Below are 20,413 nucleotides of genomic sequence, written 5' to 3' on the forward strand. Positions count from 1 at the left end.
AAGTTAGAATAACAGTGGTCTAGGGTTTTGCCCACCCTGGTAGCACAATCGATATGCTGATAGAATTTGGGGAGCCTTGTTTTCAGATTAGCCTTGTTAAAATCCCCGGCTACAATAAATGCAGCCTCAGGATATGTGGTTTCCAGTTTACATAGAGTCCAATGAAGTTCTTTCAGGGCCGTCAATGTGTCTGCTTGGGGGGAATATACACGACTGTGATTATGATCGAAGAGAATTCTCTTGGTAGATAATGTGGTCGACATTTGATTGTGAGGAATTCTAAGTCAGGTGAACAAAAGGACTTGAGTTCCTGTATGTTGTTATGATCACACCACGTCTCTTTAATCATAAGGCATACACCCCCACCCTTCTTCTTACCAGAGAGATGTTTGTTTCTCTCGGCGCGATGCGTGAAGAAACCAGGTGGCTGTACCGACTCCGATAGCGTGTCTCGAGTGAGCCATGTTTCCGTGAAACAAAGAACGTTACAGTCTCTGATGTCTCTCTGGAATGCTACCCTTGCTCGGATTTCGTCTACCTTGTTGTCAAGAGACTGGACATTGGCGAATAGTATGTTCGGGAGCGGTGCGTGATGTGCCCGTCTACGGAGCCTGACCAGAAAGACCGCTCCGTCTGCCCCTTCTTCTACGACGTCGTTGTTTTTGGTCGCCTGCTGGGATCCGATCCATTGTCCTGGGTGGTAGGCCAAACAGAGGATCCGCTTCGGGAAAGTCGTATTCCTGGTCGTAATGTTGGTGAGTTGACGTTGCTCTTATATCCAATAGTTCTTCCCGACTGTATGTAATAAAACCTAAGATTTCCTGGGGTAACAATGTAAGAAATAACACATAAAAAAAAAAAAATACTGCATAGTTTCCTAGGAATGCGAAGCGAGGCGGCCATCTCTGTCGGCGCCGGAAGTGAGTGTGTGTGTGTGTGTGTGTTTGTATGTGTGTGTACTTGCATGCTCGTGCGCATAAATGTGTATGTGGCTCACCTATTTCCATAGATCATTCTCCTTACAGTATAGACAGCAGCAGCAACAGCCACCAGAATGACAATCCCTAATCCAACACAAACTACGATCAACAGCATCTTCTCTCTCTGAAATACAGACATAGCATTATCATATTTCTGGTCATAATATTCTAAACGCTATAAAGCTTTATCATGTGACGCATCGCATCATCTAATATGTGGGGCTGTATTTTCTGATGAGGAAGTACCCAGAGGGTGTGTAGGCTTTTGTTCCAGCACACCGCTGACACAACTGATTGAACTCATCAACCAGTTATCAAGCCATTGATTGATTGAATCAGGTGTGTTAGTACTGGTCTGGAACAAAACCCAGCTCACAATGTGTCTCCTGAGAATGAAGAACACTGTTGTTACATTATGCCCAGGTAAGTCACACCTTTCACACTGTGAGCAATAACAAAAGCACACACACACTCAAAGGAAACCCACACAAAAACTCGCAGATGCACACGCACACACACAGGTCACACTCACCGGGGTTTCAGAATATGGGCTGGCAGTGGGGGGCTGACTGGAGTTCCCACAATGCCTGTTGACTGTTTCCTTTCTGCTCAGGGGAGTGAAACCTCCCTCACACTTATCACTGGGAATCTTACGGTACCTACACATGGAGATCACACGGTGAACTGTGTGTGTGTGTGTGTGTGTGTGTGTGTGTGTGTGTGTGTGTGTGTGTGTGTGTGTGTGTGTGTGTGTGTGTGTGTGTGTGTGTGTGTGTGTGTGTGTGTGTGTGTGTGTGTGTGTGTGTGTGTGTGTGTGTGTGTGTGTGTGTAGGTGTTTGGTTTGACTATCTTTGTGGGGACCACAAGGAAAAAGGTTATTTTAGGCTTAGGGGTTAAGTTTAGGGTTAGGGATACAATTAGGGTTAGGAGTTAAGGTTAGGGGTTAAGGTTAGGGTTAGGGTCAGGAAAAATTGATTTTCAATGGGAATCAATTGTTTGGTCCCCACAAGGATAATAAAACAAATGTGTGTGTGTGTCATAATTACCCCGACGTCCTAAGCTCCTCCTCCTCTCCATTTAGACACACCTCCAGGGCGTGGTCTGCAGTGTCCAGTTGTCTCATACACTCTGAGCTGTTCTCATGAAGATAGTAACCATAGTCACTGTTGGAAAGGAGAGACACATTAGGCCATTTCAACCACAGAAACAGTATATGCCTCGTTGGAAATGTTATGTTTGGGTCTGCGTTGACTCTGCCTTTGCCTCAAAGGCACAATTAGAGAAAAAAAATGCTTTTTTGACTAGAAATGAAGTAACAGATTGTGCCTTTAAATGGACAACTCTCAACTTCTGGTTTCCTGTATCCCTGACTAAAGACCAGTATCCCTTCTTTCTTTTCTCTCCAAAACTCTTGAACGTGCCGTCCTTGGCCAGCTCTCCTGCTATCTCTCTCAGAATGACCTTCTTGATCCTAATCAGTCAGGTTTCAAGACTGGGCATTCAACTGAGACTGCTCTTCTCTGTGTCACGGAGGCTCTCCGCACTGCTAAAGCTAACTCTCTCTCCTCTGCTCTCATCCTTCTAGACCTATCTGCTGCCTTTGATACTGTGAACCATCAGATCCTCCTCTCCACCCTCTCCGAGTTGGGCATCTCCGGCGCTGCCCACGCTTGGATTGCGTCCTACCTGACAGGTCGCTCCTACCAGGTGGCGTGGCGAGAATCTGTCTCCGCACCATGCGCTCTCACCACTGGTGTCCCCCAGGGCTCTGTTCTAGGCCCTCTCCTATTCTCGCTATACACCAAATCACTTGGCTCTGTCATATCCTCATCCAGAACGCCGCAGCCCGTCTGGTGTTCAACCTTCCCAAGTTCTCTCACGTCACCCCGCTCCTCCGCTCTCTCCACTGGCTTCCAGTTGAAGCTCGCATCCGCTTCAAGACCATGGTGATTGCCTACGGAGCTGTGAAGGGAACGGCACCTCCATACCTTCAGGCTCTGATCAGGCCCTACACCCAAACAAGGGCACTGCGTTCATCCACCACTGGCCTGCTGGCCCCCCTACCTCTGAGGAAGCACAGTTCCCGCTCAGCCCAGTCAAAACTGTTCGCTGCTCTGGCACCCCAATGGTGGAACAAGCTCCCTCACGACGCCAGGACAGCGGAGTCAATCACCACCTTCCGGAGACACCTGAAACCCCACCTCTTTAAGGAATACCTAGGATAGGATAAAGTAATCCTTCTAACCCCCCCCTTAAAAGATTTAGATGCACTATTGTAAAGTGGTTGTTCCACTGGATATCATAAGGTGAATGCACCATTTTGTAAGTCGCTCTGGATAAGAGCGTCTGCTAAATGACTTAAATGTAAATGTAATGTAATATCCTCACATGGTCTGTCCAATCATTGCTATGCAGACGACACACAATTAATCTTCTCCTTTCCCCCTTCTGATATCCAGGCAGCGAATCGCAACTCTGCATGTCTGTCAGACATATCAGTGTGGATGACGGATCACCACCTCAAGCTGAACCTCGGCAAGACGGAGCTGCTCTTCCTCCCGGGGAAGGACTGCCCGTTCCATGATCTCGCCATCACGGTTGACAACTCCCTTGTGTCCTCCTCCCAGAGTGCTAAGAACCTTGGCTTGATCCTGGACAACACCCTGTCGTTCTCCACTAACATCAAGGCGGTGACCCGATCCTGTAGGTTCATGCTCTACAACATTCGCAGAATACGACCCTGCCTCACACAGGAAGCGGCGCAGGTCCTAATCCAGGCACTTGTCATCTCCCGTCTGGATTACTGCAACTCGCTGTTGGCTGGGCTCCCTGCCTGTGCCATTAAACCCCTACAACTCATCCAGAACGCCGCAGCCCATCTGGTGTTCAACCTTCCCAAGTTCTCTCACGTCACCCCGCTCCTCCGCTCTCTCCACTGGCTTCCAGTTGAAGCTCGCATCCGCTACAAGACCATGGTGATTGCCTACGGAGCTGTGAAGGGAACGGCACCTCCATACCTTCAGGCTCTGATCAGGCCCTACACCCAAACAAGGGCACTGCGTTCATCCACCTTTGGCCTGCTGGCCCCCCTACCTCTGAGGAAGCACAGTTCCCGCTCAGCCCAGTCAAAACTGTTCGCTGCTCTGGCACCCCAATGGTGGAACAAGCTCCCTCACGACGCCAGGACAGCGGAGTCAATCACCACCTTCCGGAGACACCTGAAACCCCACCTCTTTAAGGAATACCTAGGATAGGATAAAGTAATCCTTCTAACCCCCCCCCCCTTAAAAGATTTAGATGCACTATTGTAAAGTGGTTGTTCCACTGGATATCATAAGGTGAATGCACCAATTTGTAAGTCGCTCTGGATAAGAGCGTCTGCTAAATGACTTAAATGTAAATGTAAAGGGAGAGAATGAAAACCAGGGTTGAATTTATTAGGGCACAACAAAGCATTTCTTTTTTTCAACAGACAATGAAAACGAGCATTTCCTAACCTGTTGGGGGATAGGGGGGCAGTATTTGCACGGCCGGATAAAAAAACGTACCCGATTTAATCTGGTTACTACTCCTGCCCAGTAACTAGAATATGCATATAATTGTTTGATTTGGATAGAAAACACCCTAAAGTTTCTAAAACTGTTTGAATGGTGTCTGTTAGTATAACAGAACTCATATGGCAGGCCAAAACCTGAGAAGATTCCAAACAGGAAGCGCCCTCTCTGACCATTTCTTGGCCTTCTTTGTCATCTCTTTCCAAAACAGAGGATCTCTGCTGTAACGTGACACTTTCTAAGGCTCCCATAGGCTCTCAGAAGGCGCCAGAACGTTGAATGATGACTGCAGTTACTGGCTGAAAAACAGTAGCGCATTTGGTAAGTGGTCGATCTGAGAACAATGAGACGGGCGCGCGTGTGCACGTGAAGAGTCCATGTTACTTTTTCAGTCTTTGAACGAAAACAACGACTCCCGGTCGGAATATTATCGCTATTTTACGAGAAAAATCACATAAAAATTGATTTTAAACAGCGTTTGACATGCTTCGAAGTACGGTAATGGAATATTTTGAAAAAAAATTGTCACGATACGCGCCGCTGCGTCACCCTTCGGATAGTGTCTTGAACGCACGAACAAAACGCCGCTATTTGGAACCAAACCAACATTTGTTGTTGAAGTAGAAGTCCTGGGAGTGCAAAGGTAATTTTTCTTATAGTAACTCTGAGTTTGGTGAGTGCCAAACTTGGTGGGTGTCAAAATAGCTAGCCGTGATGGCTGAGCTATCTACTCAGAATATTGCAAAATGTGCTTTCACCGAAAAGCTATTTTAAAATCGGGCACCGCGATTGCATAAAGGAGTTCTGTATCTGTAATTCTTAAAATAATTGTTAGGTTTTTTGTGAACGTTTATCGTGAGTAATTTAGTAAATTCACCGGAAGTGTTCGGTGGGAATGCTAGTTCTGAACGTCACATGCTAATGTAAAAAGCTGTTTTTTGATATAAATATGAACTTGATTGAACAAAACATGCATGTATTGTATAACATAATGTCCTAGGAGTGTCATCTGATGAAGATCATCAAAGGTTAGTGCTGCATTTAGCTGTGGTTTTGGTTTTTGTGACATTATATGCTAGCTTGAAAAATGGGTGTCTGATTATTTCTGGCTGGGTACTCTGCTGACATAATCTAATGTTTTGCTTTCGTTGTAAAGCCTTTTTGAAATCGGACAGTGTGGTTAGATTAACGAGAGTCTTGTCTTTAAAATGGTGTAAAATAGTCATATGTTTGAGAAATTGAAGTAATAGCATTTCTAAGGTATTTGAATATCGCGCCACGGGATTCCACTGGCTGTTGACTAGGGTGAGACGCAAACGTCCCACCTAGCCCAGAGAGGCTAAGTTCAGGTAGTCCCTTTCTGTTTCAGTTTGTTTTCTTCTGGTTACTACTGAATACAACCCAGCAGTGTTACAGCTCTCCAGGACCATAACGGAATAGCCTCGTCAGTTTAGACTGGACCCCTGACAGTGTTTCTTACCATAGGTAGTCCTCTCTGGTGCAGGGGCAGGGGCTTTTCTGCCTGCTCACCACGTAGTCCCGTCCATTCCTGCAGACGGACAGCTTCCTCAGCCTCCTGAAGATCTCCTTGTAGCCCAAGACACACCCCTCTGTGGCCAAGTCCCCGCCCTCTGTGGCATGGGCCAACCACTGAACATAGTCCTGGTTACCACCTATGGGAAACCAACGTTAACCAATAGAGAAAGACTATTGAGACATGCCAATTTTAGTATTTATTTATCGATATCAGTATGTTTAATTCCGTTCCTAGTGACCCACAGGGGTGCACACCAAAGGTGGCTGGTGGGAGGATCTATAGGAGGGCGAACTCATTGTAATAGCTGGAATGGAATCAATGGAATGGTATCAAACACATCAAACATATGGAAACCACATATTTGACGACACTCTTTGGGTATTCTCACAATAGAAAGCTAGCTACTATTTCATTCCTTGTGAAATGTCTGTTGTTGGTTTAATGATTATGATCCTTGGGGATATTACATTTGACAACAAACAAATGACTCACAGGAGGAATCTCAATCATCTTTCCTTGATTCCTCGTGACCACTCTCCTCACCTCCTTCTCAAAAAGCATTGGAGGAGAAGATCCAAGGTTCCTCCCCTCAGGCATTCTCCTCCAGAGTTTTGACAAGGAGACGAGTAGACACAGGGCACAAAGAATCAAGGAAATACAATTGAGATTTACCCACACTCTCTGGTGAGGAGACTCTGGAAGTCAATGGTGACCACCACCCACATGGGCTGGTGGTCGTCCTCGGGCCGGTAGCCCCACACGCTGATGTTCATGGTCTTGGTGCCCGGCTCGGATGTCAGGCCAGCGAAGAAGATGGGCTGCTCTGTAAAGTTGTACACCTTCCAACACTGGCCCTCATCTGTGGAGAACCTGGGGTGATGCACAATGACATACAGGGTCGTTTTCATTAGTGCACAGAGTCACAAAACACTTTTCAACGGAAAGCTAAAACGAGCCTTTCTTATTGGACAAAGTTAAGGTTGTTTTCTTTCGTTTGGTGCCTAATGAATACGACCCTGTATAAACATCTCAATGTGAACGTGCAAGCACACACACACACGCATGAAGTACACAGAATTAAAACACATGCATACAGAGTTACCGGGTAGTGGACTGCTTATAGACACATTCACAGCCACAACTTCATAGGGAGAGGAGAGCAGATAGACACACCACACTCCATAGTCAAACACACACACACACACACACACACACACACACACACACACACACACACACACACACACACACACACACACACACACACACACACACACACAAAACACTCAGAGGATGTCGCTTGCATGCCATGGGTGGGGGTGCAAATAAAAAGCATCTCCTTACACCCGATCTTTCTACATGCCACCGACTGTGTGTGTGTGTGTGCGTGCGTGTGGTGTTCAGTACTTGATGGTGTTGATTTGGCCGTCCATGGGGTGGGCCTCCACAGCCACGACGAGCCCCCCAGCGTCCAGGATGCTGTAGTGATGGGGCCCCCTCAGGGAACCCTTCCACTTGTACCCCCCATCCTCTGACACGTACACGTCAGGCCGTGTTGACGAGATGGAGTCCCCCACACTGCCTGACCGGTCAAAGCGCAGAGGTCATAGAAAGGTCACACACATTCTGGGACAGCTAGAGGGTGGGAGATGTGTCCGAAAACATGTTCTATCTGTCAGTCATCCGGTCCCAAATTTCTCCCTACCCCTCCGTTTAGCCCTAACCCTCCAATGTTGTCTGACCTGAAGGGCCTGGATAGAGATAACCAGTGTAGTGGAGAAGCTTTCACCATACTGATCCCACATTACTGATCTGCAAACATGAAATGGTGAGGGAACGAATTGGGACCAGGCATATATAGTGCACTATATATGGGATCAGCTATTTTGTAGTGATGACAGAATTATTAGGGGGGGAAGAATTTCCTGTGTAGTCCATTCAAGATTCCCTACAATGCTAAATGTAGTGCACAACATCATGTACACTACGGTAATACAGAAGTATCACAATGCAACATGTAGTGCACAACATCCTGTACACTAAGGTAATACAGAAGTATCACAATGCAACATGTCTTTAATATGTATGATTGACAGTTTGGTTACCGTGGGCGATGACAAGGCCAACGGCAGTGGGGTCAGAGAGAGGCAGCATGGGAGTGATGCCGTTGTAGCGACTGTGCTCACCGTGGATGTGCAAGTTACACTGTCACAAACAAACACACACACACACACACACACACACACGAATCCAGTGTTCACAATCATATAATAAGCATCAACATACTCAACATACTTAATTGTCAGAGGAGGGAATGAAGTTAGTTCTCACATCATTTCCTGAATCCTCACCACACTCAACATTCTGGGGCTTGTTGAGGAGTGTCCACTCTCCCCCTCGGTTAAATGAAATGACTGTCCGAATGCGGCCGTCTGTCAAAAACAATACCCAGGAAAAAAACGTTTTAGCTTGGATTAGTAATTGTCATATTTTTGCCACTAAAAAAATACATGCATTCACACTTTAATCAGCAAGTTGGAACCCCCCCTACAAACTGCATGCACTGTATATTGGACAAGTTCAGGTATCAATCAATCAAATGTATTTATAAAGCCCTTTTAACATCGGCAGTTGTCACTAAGCGCTTAAACAGAAACCCGGCCTAAAATCCCAAAGAGCAAACAATGCAGATGTAGAAGCACGGTGGCTAGGAAAAACTCCTTAGAAAGGCAGGAACCTAGGAAGAAACCTAGAGAGAAACCAGGCTCTGAGGGGTGGCTAGGAAAAACTCCTTAGAAAGGCAGGAACCTAGGAAGAAACCTGGAGAGAAACCAGGCTCTGAGGGGTGGCCAGGAAAAACTCCTTAGAAAGGCTAGAACCTAGAAAGAAACCTAGAGAGAAACCAGGCTCTGAGGGGTGGCTAGGAAAAACTCCTTAGAAAGGCAGGAACCTAGGAAGAAACCTGGAGAGAAACCAGGCTCTGAGGGGTGGCTAGGAAAAACTCCTTAGAAAGGCAGGAACCTAGGAAGAAACCTGGAGAGAAACCAGGCTCTGAGGGGTGGCTAGGAAAAACTCCTTAGAAAGGCAGGAACCTAGGAAGAAACCTGGAGAGAAACCAGGCTCTGAGGGGTGGCTAGGAAAAACTCATTAGAAAGGCAGGAACCTAGGAAGAAACCTAGAGAGAAACCAGGCTCTGAGGGGTGGCTAGGAAAAACTCCTTAGAAGGCAGAACCTAGGAAGAACCTGGAGAGAAACCAGGCTCTGAGGGTGGCTAGGAAAACTCTTAGAAAGGCAGGAACCTAGGAGAAATACCCTCTGGTGGCTAAACTCCTTAGAAAGGCAGGAACCTAGGAAGAAACCTGGAGAGAAACCAGGCTCTGAGGGGTGGCTAGGAAAAACTCCTTAGAAAGGCAGGAACCTAGGAAGAAACCTAGAGAGAAACCAGGCTCTGAGGGGTGGCCAGTCCTCTTCTGGCTGTGACGGGTGTAGATTATAAGAGTCCCTCCCCGTTTCGGACTGTTTATGTTCCTAAAGAATACGACCCAGATTGTGTTGATGCGTAGTTGCGTACCCTCCTCCAGTACGTTGGTGAGGTACACTCCTCTCATGGAGGTGACGTTGGTGAAGTCGCTCTTCCCTTCCCCACCAAACAGGTGGCGCTCTAGAGACTTAGAGTACAGGATGCCCCGGTCATCTGACGTGTACACCGTCCCAAAGTAGCTTTCCTCTGGAGAATAGAAGACAGTAGAGTATGGTACAATAGAATAGAAAGTCAATAGAATCAAACATTATAATATAGAAGGAATAGTCATTAATCATCTACTCTATCCCGACCCCATGAGACAACACACACACGGACGGAAGAAATACAGTGTCTTCTGTAGGCTTGGGAACAAACCCAACTGTGCTGACACAGCCCTCTATGAGTCGGCATAGCGATAAGGGGCCGTAAACATCAATAAATGGTGTGAAGAACCCTCCTGACATCAAGGATGTAGAAACAACTTACATCAGCACTTAGTGGTAAATAGTATGCATATGACCTTCTGGGCTTAAAATCCCTTTGTACCATGTGTTGCTGTGTGTGTGTGTGTGTGTGTGTGTGTGTGTGTGTGTGTGTGTGTGTGTGTGTGTGTGTGTACCCTGATGCCCAGAGATGTGTCAGCTGTTATTCTAGCCTATCAATGTTTCTGTCTACCTCTAACCTTCCCCCACTCAGATAAAACCCCTTCTTCTTATCTCCTCCATTCAGCTGAATGGCACCAACACCTCGGACCTCCACCCATAGACACCTACTGTATGCACTGACACACACACAACCTGTATGATCGGATGATTTGTCAGCAATACTGACAACTTGTGAAACCAGTCTTTCCTTTTTCTCTCTAATAAACTCAAGCTTTTCCATTGCAGCAAGCAGGGTAGTAGAACTGAGACAGACATATCAGGGTTAGTAGGACTGAGACAGACATATCAGGGTTACTAGGACTGAGACAGACATATCAGGGTTAGAGTTAGTAGAACTGAGACAGACATATCAGGGTTAGAGTTAGTAGAACTGAGACAGACATATCAGGGTTAGTAGGACTGAGACAGACATATCAGGGTTAGAGTTAGTAGAACTGAGACAGACATATCAGGGTTAGAGTTAGTAGAACTGAGACAGACATATCAGGGTTAATAGGACTGAGACAGACATATCAGGGTTAGAGTTAGTAGAACTGAGACAGACATATCAGGGTTAGAGTTAGTAGAACTGAGACAGACATATCAGGGTTAGTAGGACTGAGACAGACATATCAGGGTTAGAGTGAGTAGAACTGAGACAGACATATCAGGGTTAGAGTTAGTAGAACTGAGACAGACATATCAGGGTTAGTAGGACTGAGACAGACATATCAGGGTTAGTAGGACTGAGACAGACATATCAGGGTTAGCAGAACTGAGACAGACATCTCAGGGTTAGTAGCACTGAGACAGACATATCAGGGTCAGTAGAACTGAGACAGACATCTCAGGGTTAGTAGAACTGAGACAGACATATCAGGGTTAGTAGAACTGAGAAAGACATATCAGGGTTAGAGTTAGTAGAACTGAGACAGACATATCAGGGTTAGTAGGACTGAGACAGACATATCAGGGTTAGTAGGACTGAGACAGACATATCAGGGTTAGTAGAACTGAGACAGACATCTCAGGGTTAGTAGAACTGAGACAGATATATCAGGGTTAGTAGGACTGAGACAGACATATCAGGGTTAGTAGAACTGAGACAGACATATCAGGGTTAGTAGAACTGAGACAGACATATCAGGGTTAGTAGAACTGAGACAGACATCTCAGGGTTAGTAGAACTGAGACAGAAATATCAGGGTTAGTAGGACTGAGACAGACATATCAGGGTTAGTAGAACTGAGACAGACATCTCAGGGTTAGCAGAACTGAGACAGACATATCAGGGTTAGTAGGACTGAGACAGACATATCAGGGTTAGTAGAACTGAGACAGACATATCAGGGTTAGTAGAACTGAGACAGACATATCAGGGTTAGTAGAACTGAGACAGACCTATCAGGGTTAGTAGGACAGAGACAGACATATCAGGGTTAGAGTTAGTAGGACTGAGACAGACATATCAGGGTTAGTAGGACTGAGACAGACATATCAGGGTTAGTAGCACTGAGACAGACATATCAGGGTTAGAGTTAGTAGGACAGAGACAGACATATCAGGGTTAGTAGGACTGAGACAGACATATCAGGGTTAGAGTTAGTAGGACAGAGACAGACATATCAGGGTTAGTAGGACTGAGACAGACATATCAGGGTTAGTAGGAATGAGACAGACATATCAGGGTTAGAGTTAGCAGGACTGAGACAGACATATCAGGGTTAGAGTTAGTAGGACAGAGACAGACATATCAGGGATAGTAGGACTGAGACAGACATATCAGGGTTAGTAGGACTGAGACAGACATATCAGGGTTAGAGTTAGTAGGACTGAGACAGACATATCAGGGTTAGAGTTAGTAGAACTGAGACAGACATATCAGGGTTAGTAGAACTGAGACAGTCATGTCAGGGTTAGTAGGACTGAGACAGACATATCAGGGTAGTAGGACTGAGACAGACATATCAGGGTTAGTAGAACTGAGACAGACATATCAGGGTTAGTAGGACTGAGACAGACATATCAGGCTTAGTAGAACTGAGACAGACATATCAGGGTTAGAGTTAGTAGAACTGAGACAGACATATCAGGGTTAGTAGAACTGAGACAGACATATCAGGGTTAGTAGGACTGAGACAGACATATCAGGGTTAGTAGAACTGAGACAGACATATCAGGGTTAGTAGAACTGAGACAGACATATCAGGGTTAGTAGAACTGAGACAGACATATCAGGGTTAGAGTTAGTAGGACTGAGACAGACATATCAGGGTTAGTAGAACTGAGACAGACATATCAGGGTTAGAGTTAGTAGGACAGAGACAGACATATCAGGATTAGTAGAACTGAGACAGACATATCAGGGTTAGTAGGACTGAGACAGACATCTCAGGGTTAGTAGAACTGAGACAGACATATCAGGGTTAGTAGAACTGAGACAGACATATCAGGGTTAGTAGAACTGAGACAGACATATCAGGGTTAGTAGAACTGAGACAGACATATCAGGGTTAGTAGAACTGAGACAGACATATCAGGGTAGTAGGACTGAGACAGACATATCAGGGTTAGTAGAACTGAGACAGACATATCAGGGTTAGTAGGACTGAGACAGACATATCAGGGTTAGTAGAACTGAGACAGACATATCAGGGTTAGTAGGACTGAGACAGACATATCAGGGTTAGTAGAACTGAGACAGACATATCAGGGTTAGAATTAGTAGAACTGAGACAGACATATCAGGGTTAGTAGAACTGAGACAGACATATCAGGGATAGTAGAACTGAGACAGACATATCAGGGTTAGTAGGACTGAGACAGACATATCAGGGTTAGTAGAACTGAGACAGACATATCAGGGTTAGAGTTAGTAGAACTGAGACAGACATATCAGGGTTAGTAGGACTGAGACAGACATATCAGGGTAGAAGGACTGAGATAGACATATCAGGGTTAGAGTTAGTAGGACTAAGACAGATATATCAGGGTTAGTAGGAATGAGACAGACATATCAGGGTTAGTAGAACTGAGACAGACATCTCAGGGTTAGCAGAACTGAGACAGACATATCAGGGTTAGTAGGACTGAGACAGACATATCAGGTGTTAGTAGAACTGAGACAGACATATCAGGGTTAGTAGTAGAACTGAGACAGACATATCAGGGTTAGTAGAACTGAGACAGACCTATCAGGGTTAGTAGGACAGAGACAGACATATCAGGGTTAGAGTTAGTAGGACTGAGACAGACATATCAGGGTTAGTAGGACTGAGACAGACATATCAGGGTTAGTAGCACTGAGACAGACATATCAGGGTTAGAGTTAGTAGACAGAGACAGACATATCAGGGTTAGTAGGACTGAGACAGACATATCAGGGTTAGAGTTAGTAGGACAGAGACAGACATATCAGGGTTAGTAGGACTGAGACAGACATATCAGGGTTAGTAGAACTGAGACAGACATATCAGGGTTAGTAGGACTGAGACAGACATATCAGGGTTAGGTTAGTAGGACTGAGACAGACATATCAGGGTTAGTAGGACTGAGACAGACATATCAGGGTTAGTAGGACAGAGACAGACATATCAGGGTTAGTAGGACTGAGACAGACATATCAGGGTTAGTAGGACTGAGACAGACATATCAGGGTTAGAGTTAGTAGGACTGAGACAGACATATCAGGGTTAGAGTTAGTAGAACTGAGACAGACATATCAGGGTTAGTAGGACTGAGACAGACATATCAGGGTTAGTAGGACTGAGACAGACATATCAGGGTTAGTAGGACTGAGACAGACATATCAGGGTTAGTAGGACTGAGACAGACATATCAGGGTTAGTAGGACTGAGACAGACATATCAGGGTTAGTAGAACTGAGACAGACATATCAGGGTTAGAGTTAGTAGAACTGAGACAGACATATCAGGGTTAGTTAGTAGAACTGAGACAGACATATCAGGGTTAGTAGGACTGAGACAGACATATCAGGGTTAGTAGAACTGAGACAGACATATCAGGGTTAGTAGGACTGAGACAGACATATCAGGGTTAGTAGAACTGAGACAGACATATCAGGGTTAGAGTTAGTAGAACTGAGACAGACATATCAGGGTTAGAGTTAGTAGGACTGAGACAGACATATCAGGGTTAGTAGAACTGAGACAGACATATCAGGGTTAGAGTAGGACTGAGACAGACATATCAGGGTTAGTAGGACTGAGACAGACATATCAGGGTTAGTAGGACTGAGACAGACATCTCAGGGTTAGTAGAACTGAGACAGACATATCAGGGTTAGTAGAACTGAGACAGACATATCAGGGTTAGTAGAACTGAGACAGACATATCAGGGTTAGGTAGAACTGAGACAGACATATCAGGGTTAGTAGAACTGAGACAGACATATCAGGGTTAGTAGAACTGAGACAGACATATCAGGGTTAGTAGGACTGAGACAGACATATCAGGGTTAGTAGAACTGAGACAGACATATCAGGGTTAGTAGAGACTGAGACAGACATATCAGGGTTAGTAGAACTGAGACAGACATATCAGGTAGTTAGTAGGACTGAGACAGACATATCAGGGTTAGTTAGCAGAACTGAGACAGACATATCAGGGTTAGTAGGACTGAGACAGACATATCAGGGTTAGTAGAACTGAGACAGACATATCAGGGTTAGAGTAGCAGGACTGAGACAGACATATCAGGGTTATTAGTAGAACTGAGACAGACATATCAGGGTTAGTAGGACTGAGACAGACATATCAGGGTTAGTAGAACTGAGACAGACATATCAGGGTTAGAATTAGTAGAACTGAGACAGACATATCAGGGTATTAGTAGAACTGAGACAGACATATCAGGGTTAGTAGGACTGAGACAGACATATCAGGGTTAGTAGGACTGAGACAGACATATCAGGGTTAGTAGGACTGAGACAGACATATCAGGGTTAGTAGAACTGAGACAGACATATCAGGGTTAGTAGGACTGAGACAGACATATCAGGGTTAGTAGGACTGAGACAGACATATCAGGGTTAGAGTTAGTAGGACTGAGACAGACATATCAGGGTTAGTAGGACTGAGACAGACATATCAGGATTAGTAGGACTGAGACAGACATATCAGGGTTAGTAGGACTGAGACAGACATATCAGGGTTAGTAGAACTGAGACAGACATATCAGGGTTAGAGTTATAGAACTGAGACAGACATATCAGGGTTAGAGTTAGTAGAACTGAGACAGACATATCAGGGTTAGTAGGACTGAGACAGACATATCAGGGTTAGAGTTAGTAGAACTGAGACAGACATATCAGGGTTAGTAGGACTGAGACAGACATATCAGGGTTAGTAGGACTGAGACAGACATATCAGGGTTAGTAGAACTGAGACAGACATATCAGGGTTAGTTAGGACTGAGACAGACATATCAGGGTTAGTAGGACTGAGACAGACATATCAGGGTTAGATAGAACTGAGACAGACATATCAGGGTTAGTAGGACTGAGACAGACATATCAGGGTTAGTAGGACTGAGACAGACATATCAGGGTTAGTAGGACTGAGACAGACATATCCGGGTTAGTAGGACTGAGACAGACATATCAGGGTTAGTAGGACTGAGACAGACATATCAGGGTTAGTAGGACTGAGACAGACATATCAGGGTTAGAGTTAGTAGAACTGAGACAGACATATCAGGGTTAGTAGGACTGAGACAGACATATCAGGGTTAGTAGAACTGAGACAGACATATCAGGGTTAGTAGGACTGAGACAGACATATCAGGGTTAGATAGGACTGAGACAGACATATCAGGGTTGTTAGTAGAACTGAGACAGACATATCAGGGTTAGAGTGTAGGACTGAGACAGACATATCAGGGTTAGTTAGTAGGACTGAGACAGACATATCAGGGTTAGTAGGACTGAGACAGACATATCAGGGTTAGTAGGACTGAGACAGACATATCAGGGTTAGTAGGACTGAGACAGACATATCAGGGTTAGTAGGACTGAGACAGACATAATATCAGGGTTGGTTAGTAGGACTGAGACAGACATATCAGTGTTAGTAGGACTGAGACAGACATCTCAGGGTTAGTTAGTAGAACTGAGACAGACATATCAGGGTTAGTAGAACTGAGACAGACATATCAGGGTTAGTAGGACTGAGACAGACATATCAGGGTTAGTAGAACTGAGACAGACATATCAGGGTTAGTAGAACTGAGACAGACATATCAGGGTTAGTTAGTAGGACTGAGACAGACATATCAGGGTTAGTAGGACTGAGACAGACATATCAGGGTTAGTAGGACTGAGACAGACATATCAGGGTTAGTAGGACTGAGACAGACATATCAGGGTTAGTAGAACTGAGACAGACATATCAGGGTTAGTAGAACTGAGACAGACATATCAGGGTTAGAATTAGTAGAACTGAGACAGACATATCAGGGTTAGAATTAGTAGAACTGAGACAGACATATCAGGGTTAGTAGGACTGAGACAGACATATCAGGGTTAGTAGGACTGAGACAGACATATCAGGGTTAGTAAGACTGAGACAGACATATCAGGGTTAGTAGAACTGAGACAGACATATCAGGGTTAGTAGAACTGAGACAGACATATCAGGGTAGTAGGACTGAGATAGACATATCAGGGTTAGAGTTAGTAGAACTGAGACAGACATATCAGGGTTAGAGTTAGTAGGACTGAGACAGAAATATCAGGGTTAGTAGGAATGAGACAGACATATCAGGGTTAGTAGGAATGAGACAGACATATCAGGGTTAGTAGGACAGAGACAGTCATATCAGGGTTAGTAGGACTGAGACAGACATATCAGGGTTAGAGTTAGTAGAACTGAGACAGACATATCAGGGTTAGAGTTAGTAGGACTGAGACAGACATACCAGGGTTAGTAGGACTGAGACAGACATACCAGGGTTAGTAGGACTGAGACAGACATATCAGGGTTAGGGTTAGTAGGACTGAGACAGACATATCAGGGTTAGAGTTAGTAGGACTGAGACAGACATATCAGGGTTAGTAGGACTGAGACAGACATATCAGGGTTAGTAGGACTGAGACAGACATATCAGGGTTAGTAGAACTGAGACAGACATATCAGGGTTAGAGTTAGTAGGACTGAGACAGACATATCAGGGTTAGTAGGATTGAGACAGACATATCAGGGTCAGAAGGACTGAGACAGACATATCAGGGTTAGTAGGACTGAGACAGACATATCAGGGTAGTAGGACTGAGACAGACATATCAGGGTTAGTAGAACTGAGACAGACATATCAGGGTTAGTAGAACTGAGACAGACATATCAGGGTTAGTAGGACTGAGACAGACATATCAGGGTTAGTAGGACTGAGACAGACATATCAGGGTTAGAGTTAGTAGGACAGAGACAGACATATCAGGGTTAGTAGAACTGAGACAGACATATCAGGGTTAGTAGAACTGAGACAGACATATCAGGGTTATTAGAACTGAGACAGACATATCAGGGTTAGAGTTAGTAGGACAGAGACAGACATATCAGGGTTAGAGTTATCAGGACTGAGACAGACATATCAGGGTTAGTAGGAATGAGACAGACATATCAGGATTAGAGTGAGTAGTACAGAGACAGACATATCAGGGTTAGAGTTAGCAGGACTGAGACAGACATATCAGGGTTAGTAGCACTGAGACAGACATATCAGGGTTAGAGTTAGCAGGACTGAGACAGACATATCAGGGTTAGAGTTAGTAGGACAGAGACAGACATATCAGGGATAGTAGGACTGAGACAGACATATCAGGGTTAGTAGGACTGAGACAGACATATCAGGGTTAGAGTTAGTAGGACTGAGACAGACATATCAGGGTTAGAGTTAGTAGAACTGAGACAGACATATCAGGGTTAGTAGAACTGAGACAGTCATGTCAGGGTTAGTAGGACTGAGACAGACATATCAGGGTAGTAGGACTGAGACAGACATATCAGGGTTAGTAGAACTGAGACAGACATATCAGGGTTAGTAGGACTGAGACAGACATATCAGGCTTAGTAGAACTGAGACAGACATATCAGGGTTAGAGTTAGTAGAACTGAGACAGACATATCAGGGTTAGTAGAACTGAGACAGACATATCAGGGTTAGTAGGACTGAGACAGACATATCAGGGTTAGTAGAACTGAGACAGACATATCAGGGTTAGTAGAACTGAGACAGACATATCAGGGTTAGTAGAACTGAGACAGACATATCAGGGTTAGAGTTAGTAGGACTGAGACAGACATATCAGGGTTAGAGTAGAACTGAGACAGACATATCAGGGTTAGATTAGTAGGACAGAGACAGACATATCAGGATTAGTAGAACTGAGACAGACATATCAGGGTTAGTAGGACTGAGACAGACATCTCAGGGTTAGTAGAACTGAGACAGACATATCAGGGTTAGTAGGACTGAGACAGACATATCAGGGTTAGTAGAACTGAGACAGACATATCAGGGTTAGTAGAACTGAGACAGACATATCAGGGTTAGTAGAACTGAGACAGACATATCAGGGTAGTAGGACTGAGACAGACATATCAGGGTTAGTAGAACTGAGACAGACATATCAGGGTTAGTAGGACTGAGACAGACATATCAGGGTTAGCAGAACTGAGACAGACATATCAGGGTTAGTAGGACTGAGACAGACATATCAGGGTTAGTAGAACTGAGACAGACATATCAGGGTTAGAATTAGTAGAACTGAGACAGACATATCAGGTGTAGTAGAACTGAGACAGACATATCAGGGATAGTAGAACTGAGACAGACATATCAGGGTTAGTAGGACTGAGACAGACATATCAGGGTTAGTAGGACTGAGACAGACATATCAGGGTTAGTTAGTAGAACTGAGACAGACATATCAGGGTTAGTAGGACTGAGACAGACATATCAGGGTTAGTAGGACTGAGACAGACATATCAGGGTTAGTTAGTAGGACTAAGACAGATATATCAGGGTTAGTAGGACTGAGACAGACATATCAGGGTTAGTAGGACAGAGACAGACATATCAGGGTTAGTAGGACTGAGACAGACATATCAGGGTTAGAGTTAGTAGAACTGAGACAGACATATCAGGGTTAGAGTTAGTAGAACTGAGACAGACATATCAGGGTTAGAGTTAGTAGGACTGAGACAGACATATCAGGGTTAGTAGGACTGAGACAGACATATCAGGGTTAGTAGGACTGAGACAGACATATCCGGGATAGTAGGACTGAGACAGACATATCAGGGTTAGTAGGACTGAGACAAGACATATCAGGGTTAGTAGGACTGAGACAGAAATATCAGGGTTAGAGTTAGTAGAACTGAGACAGACATATCAGGGTTAGTAGGACTGAGACAGACATATCAAGGTTAGAGTTAGTAGAACTGAGACAGACATATCAGGGTTAGAGTTAGTAGGACTGAGACAGACATATCAGGGTTAGAGTTAGTAGGACAGAGACAGACATATCAGGGTTGGTAGGACTGAGACAGACATATCAGGGTTAGTAGGACTGAGACAGACATATCAGGGTTAGTAGGACTGAGACAGACATATCAGGGTTAGTAGAACTGAGACAGACATATCAGGGTTAGAGTTAGTAGAACTGAGACAGACATATCAGGGTTAGTAGGACTGAGACAGACATATCAGGGTTAGTAGGACTGAGACAGACATATCAGGGTTAGTAGGACTGAGACAGACATATCAGTGTTAGTAGGACTGAGACAGACATCTCAGGGTTAGTAGAACTGAGACAGACATCTCAGGGTTAGTAGAACTGAGACAGACATATCAGGGTTAGTAGAACTGAGACAGACATATCAGGGTTAGTAGAACTGAGACAGACATATCAGGGTTAGTAGAACTGAGACAGACATATCAGGGTTAGAGTTAGTAGGACTGAGACAGACATATCAGGGTAGTAGGACTGAGACAGACATATCCGGGTTAGTAGGACTGAGACAGACATATCAGGGTTAGTAGGACTGAGACAGACATATCAGGGTTAGTAGAACTGAGACAGACATATCAGGGTTAGAATTAGTAGAACTGAGACAGACATATCAGGGTTAGAATTAGTAGAACTGAGACAGAC

At 44.8% G+C, this 20,413-nt stretch overlaps 1 protein-coding gene across 1 annotated transcript in view; it reads right to left on the minus strand.

Moving 5' to 3' along the window:
* Window positions 1-20,413, minus strand: part of LOC106576501 (sortilin) — a 47,583-nt gene that overhangs the window by 4,404 nt on the left and 22,766 nt on the right. The window contains exons 11-19 of the mRNA XM_045700021.1: window positions 9,643-9,798; window positions 8,403-8,503; window positions 8,177-8,276; window positions 7,479-7,653; window positions 6,748-6,941; window positions 6,015-6,207; window positions 2,027-2,143; window positions 1,513-1,639; window positions 998-1,104 (exon numbers count right to left, since the gene is read on the minus strand). Of these exons, the coding sequence (XP_045555977.1) occupies window positions 998-1,104; window positions 1,513-1,639; window positions 2,027-2,143; window positions 6,015-6,207; window positions 6,748-6,941; window positions 7,479-7,653; window positions 8,177-8,276; window positions 8,403-8,503; window positions 9,643-9,798 (1,270 nt within the window). The remainder of the gene's footprint in view (window positions 1-997; window positions 1,105-1,512; window positions 1,640-2,026; window positions 2,144-6,014; window positions 6,208-6,747; window positions 6,942-7,478; window positions 7,654-8,176; window positions 8,277-8,402; window positions 8,504-9,642; window positions 9,799-20,413) is intronic.

Source organism: Salmo salar, chromosome ssa17 (assembly GCF_905237065.1).
Source record: "Salmo salar chromosome ssa17, Ssal_v3.1, whole genome shotgun sequence".
Classification (NCBI taxonomy): domain Eukaryota; kingdom Metazoa; phylum Chordata; class Actinopteri; order Salmoniformes; family Salmonidae; genus Salmo; species Salmo salar.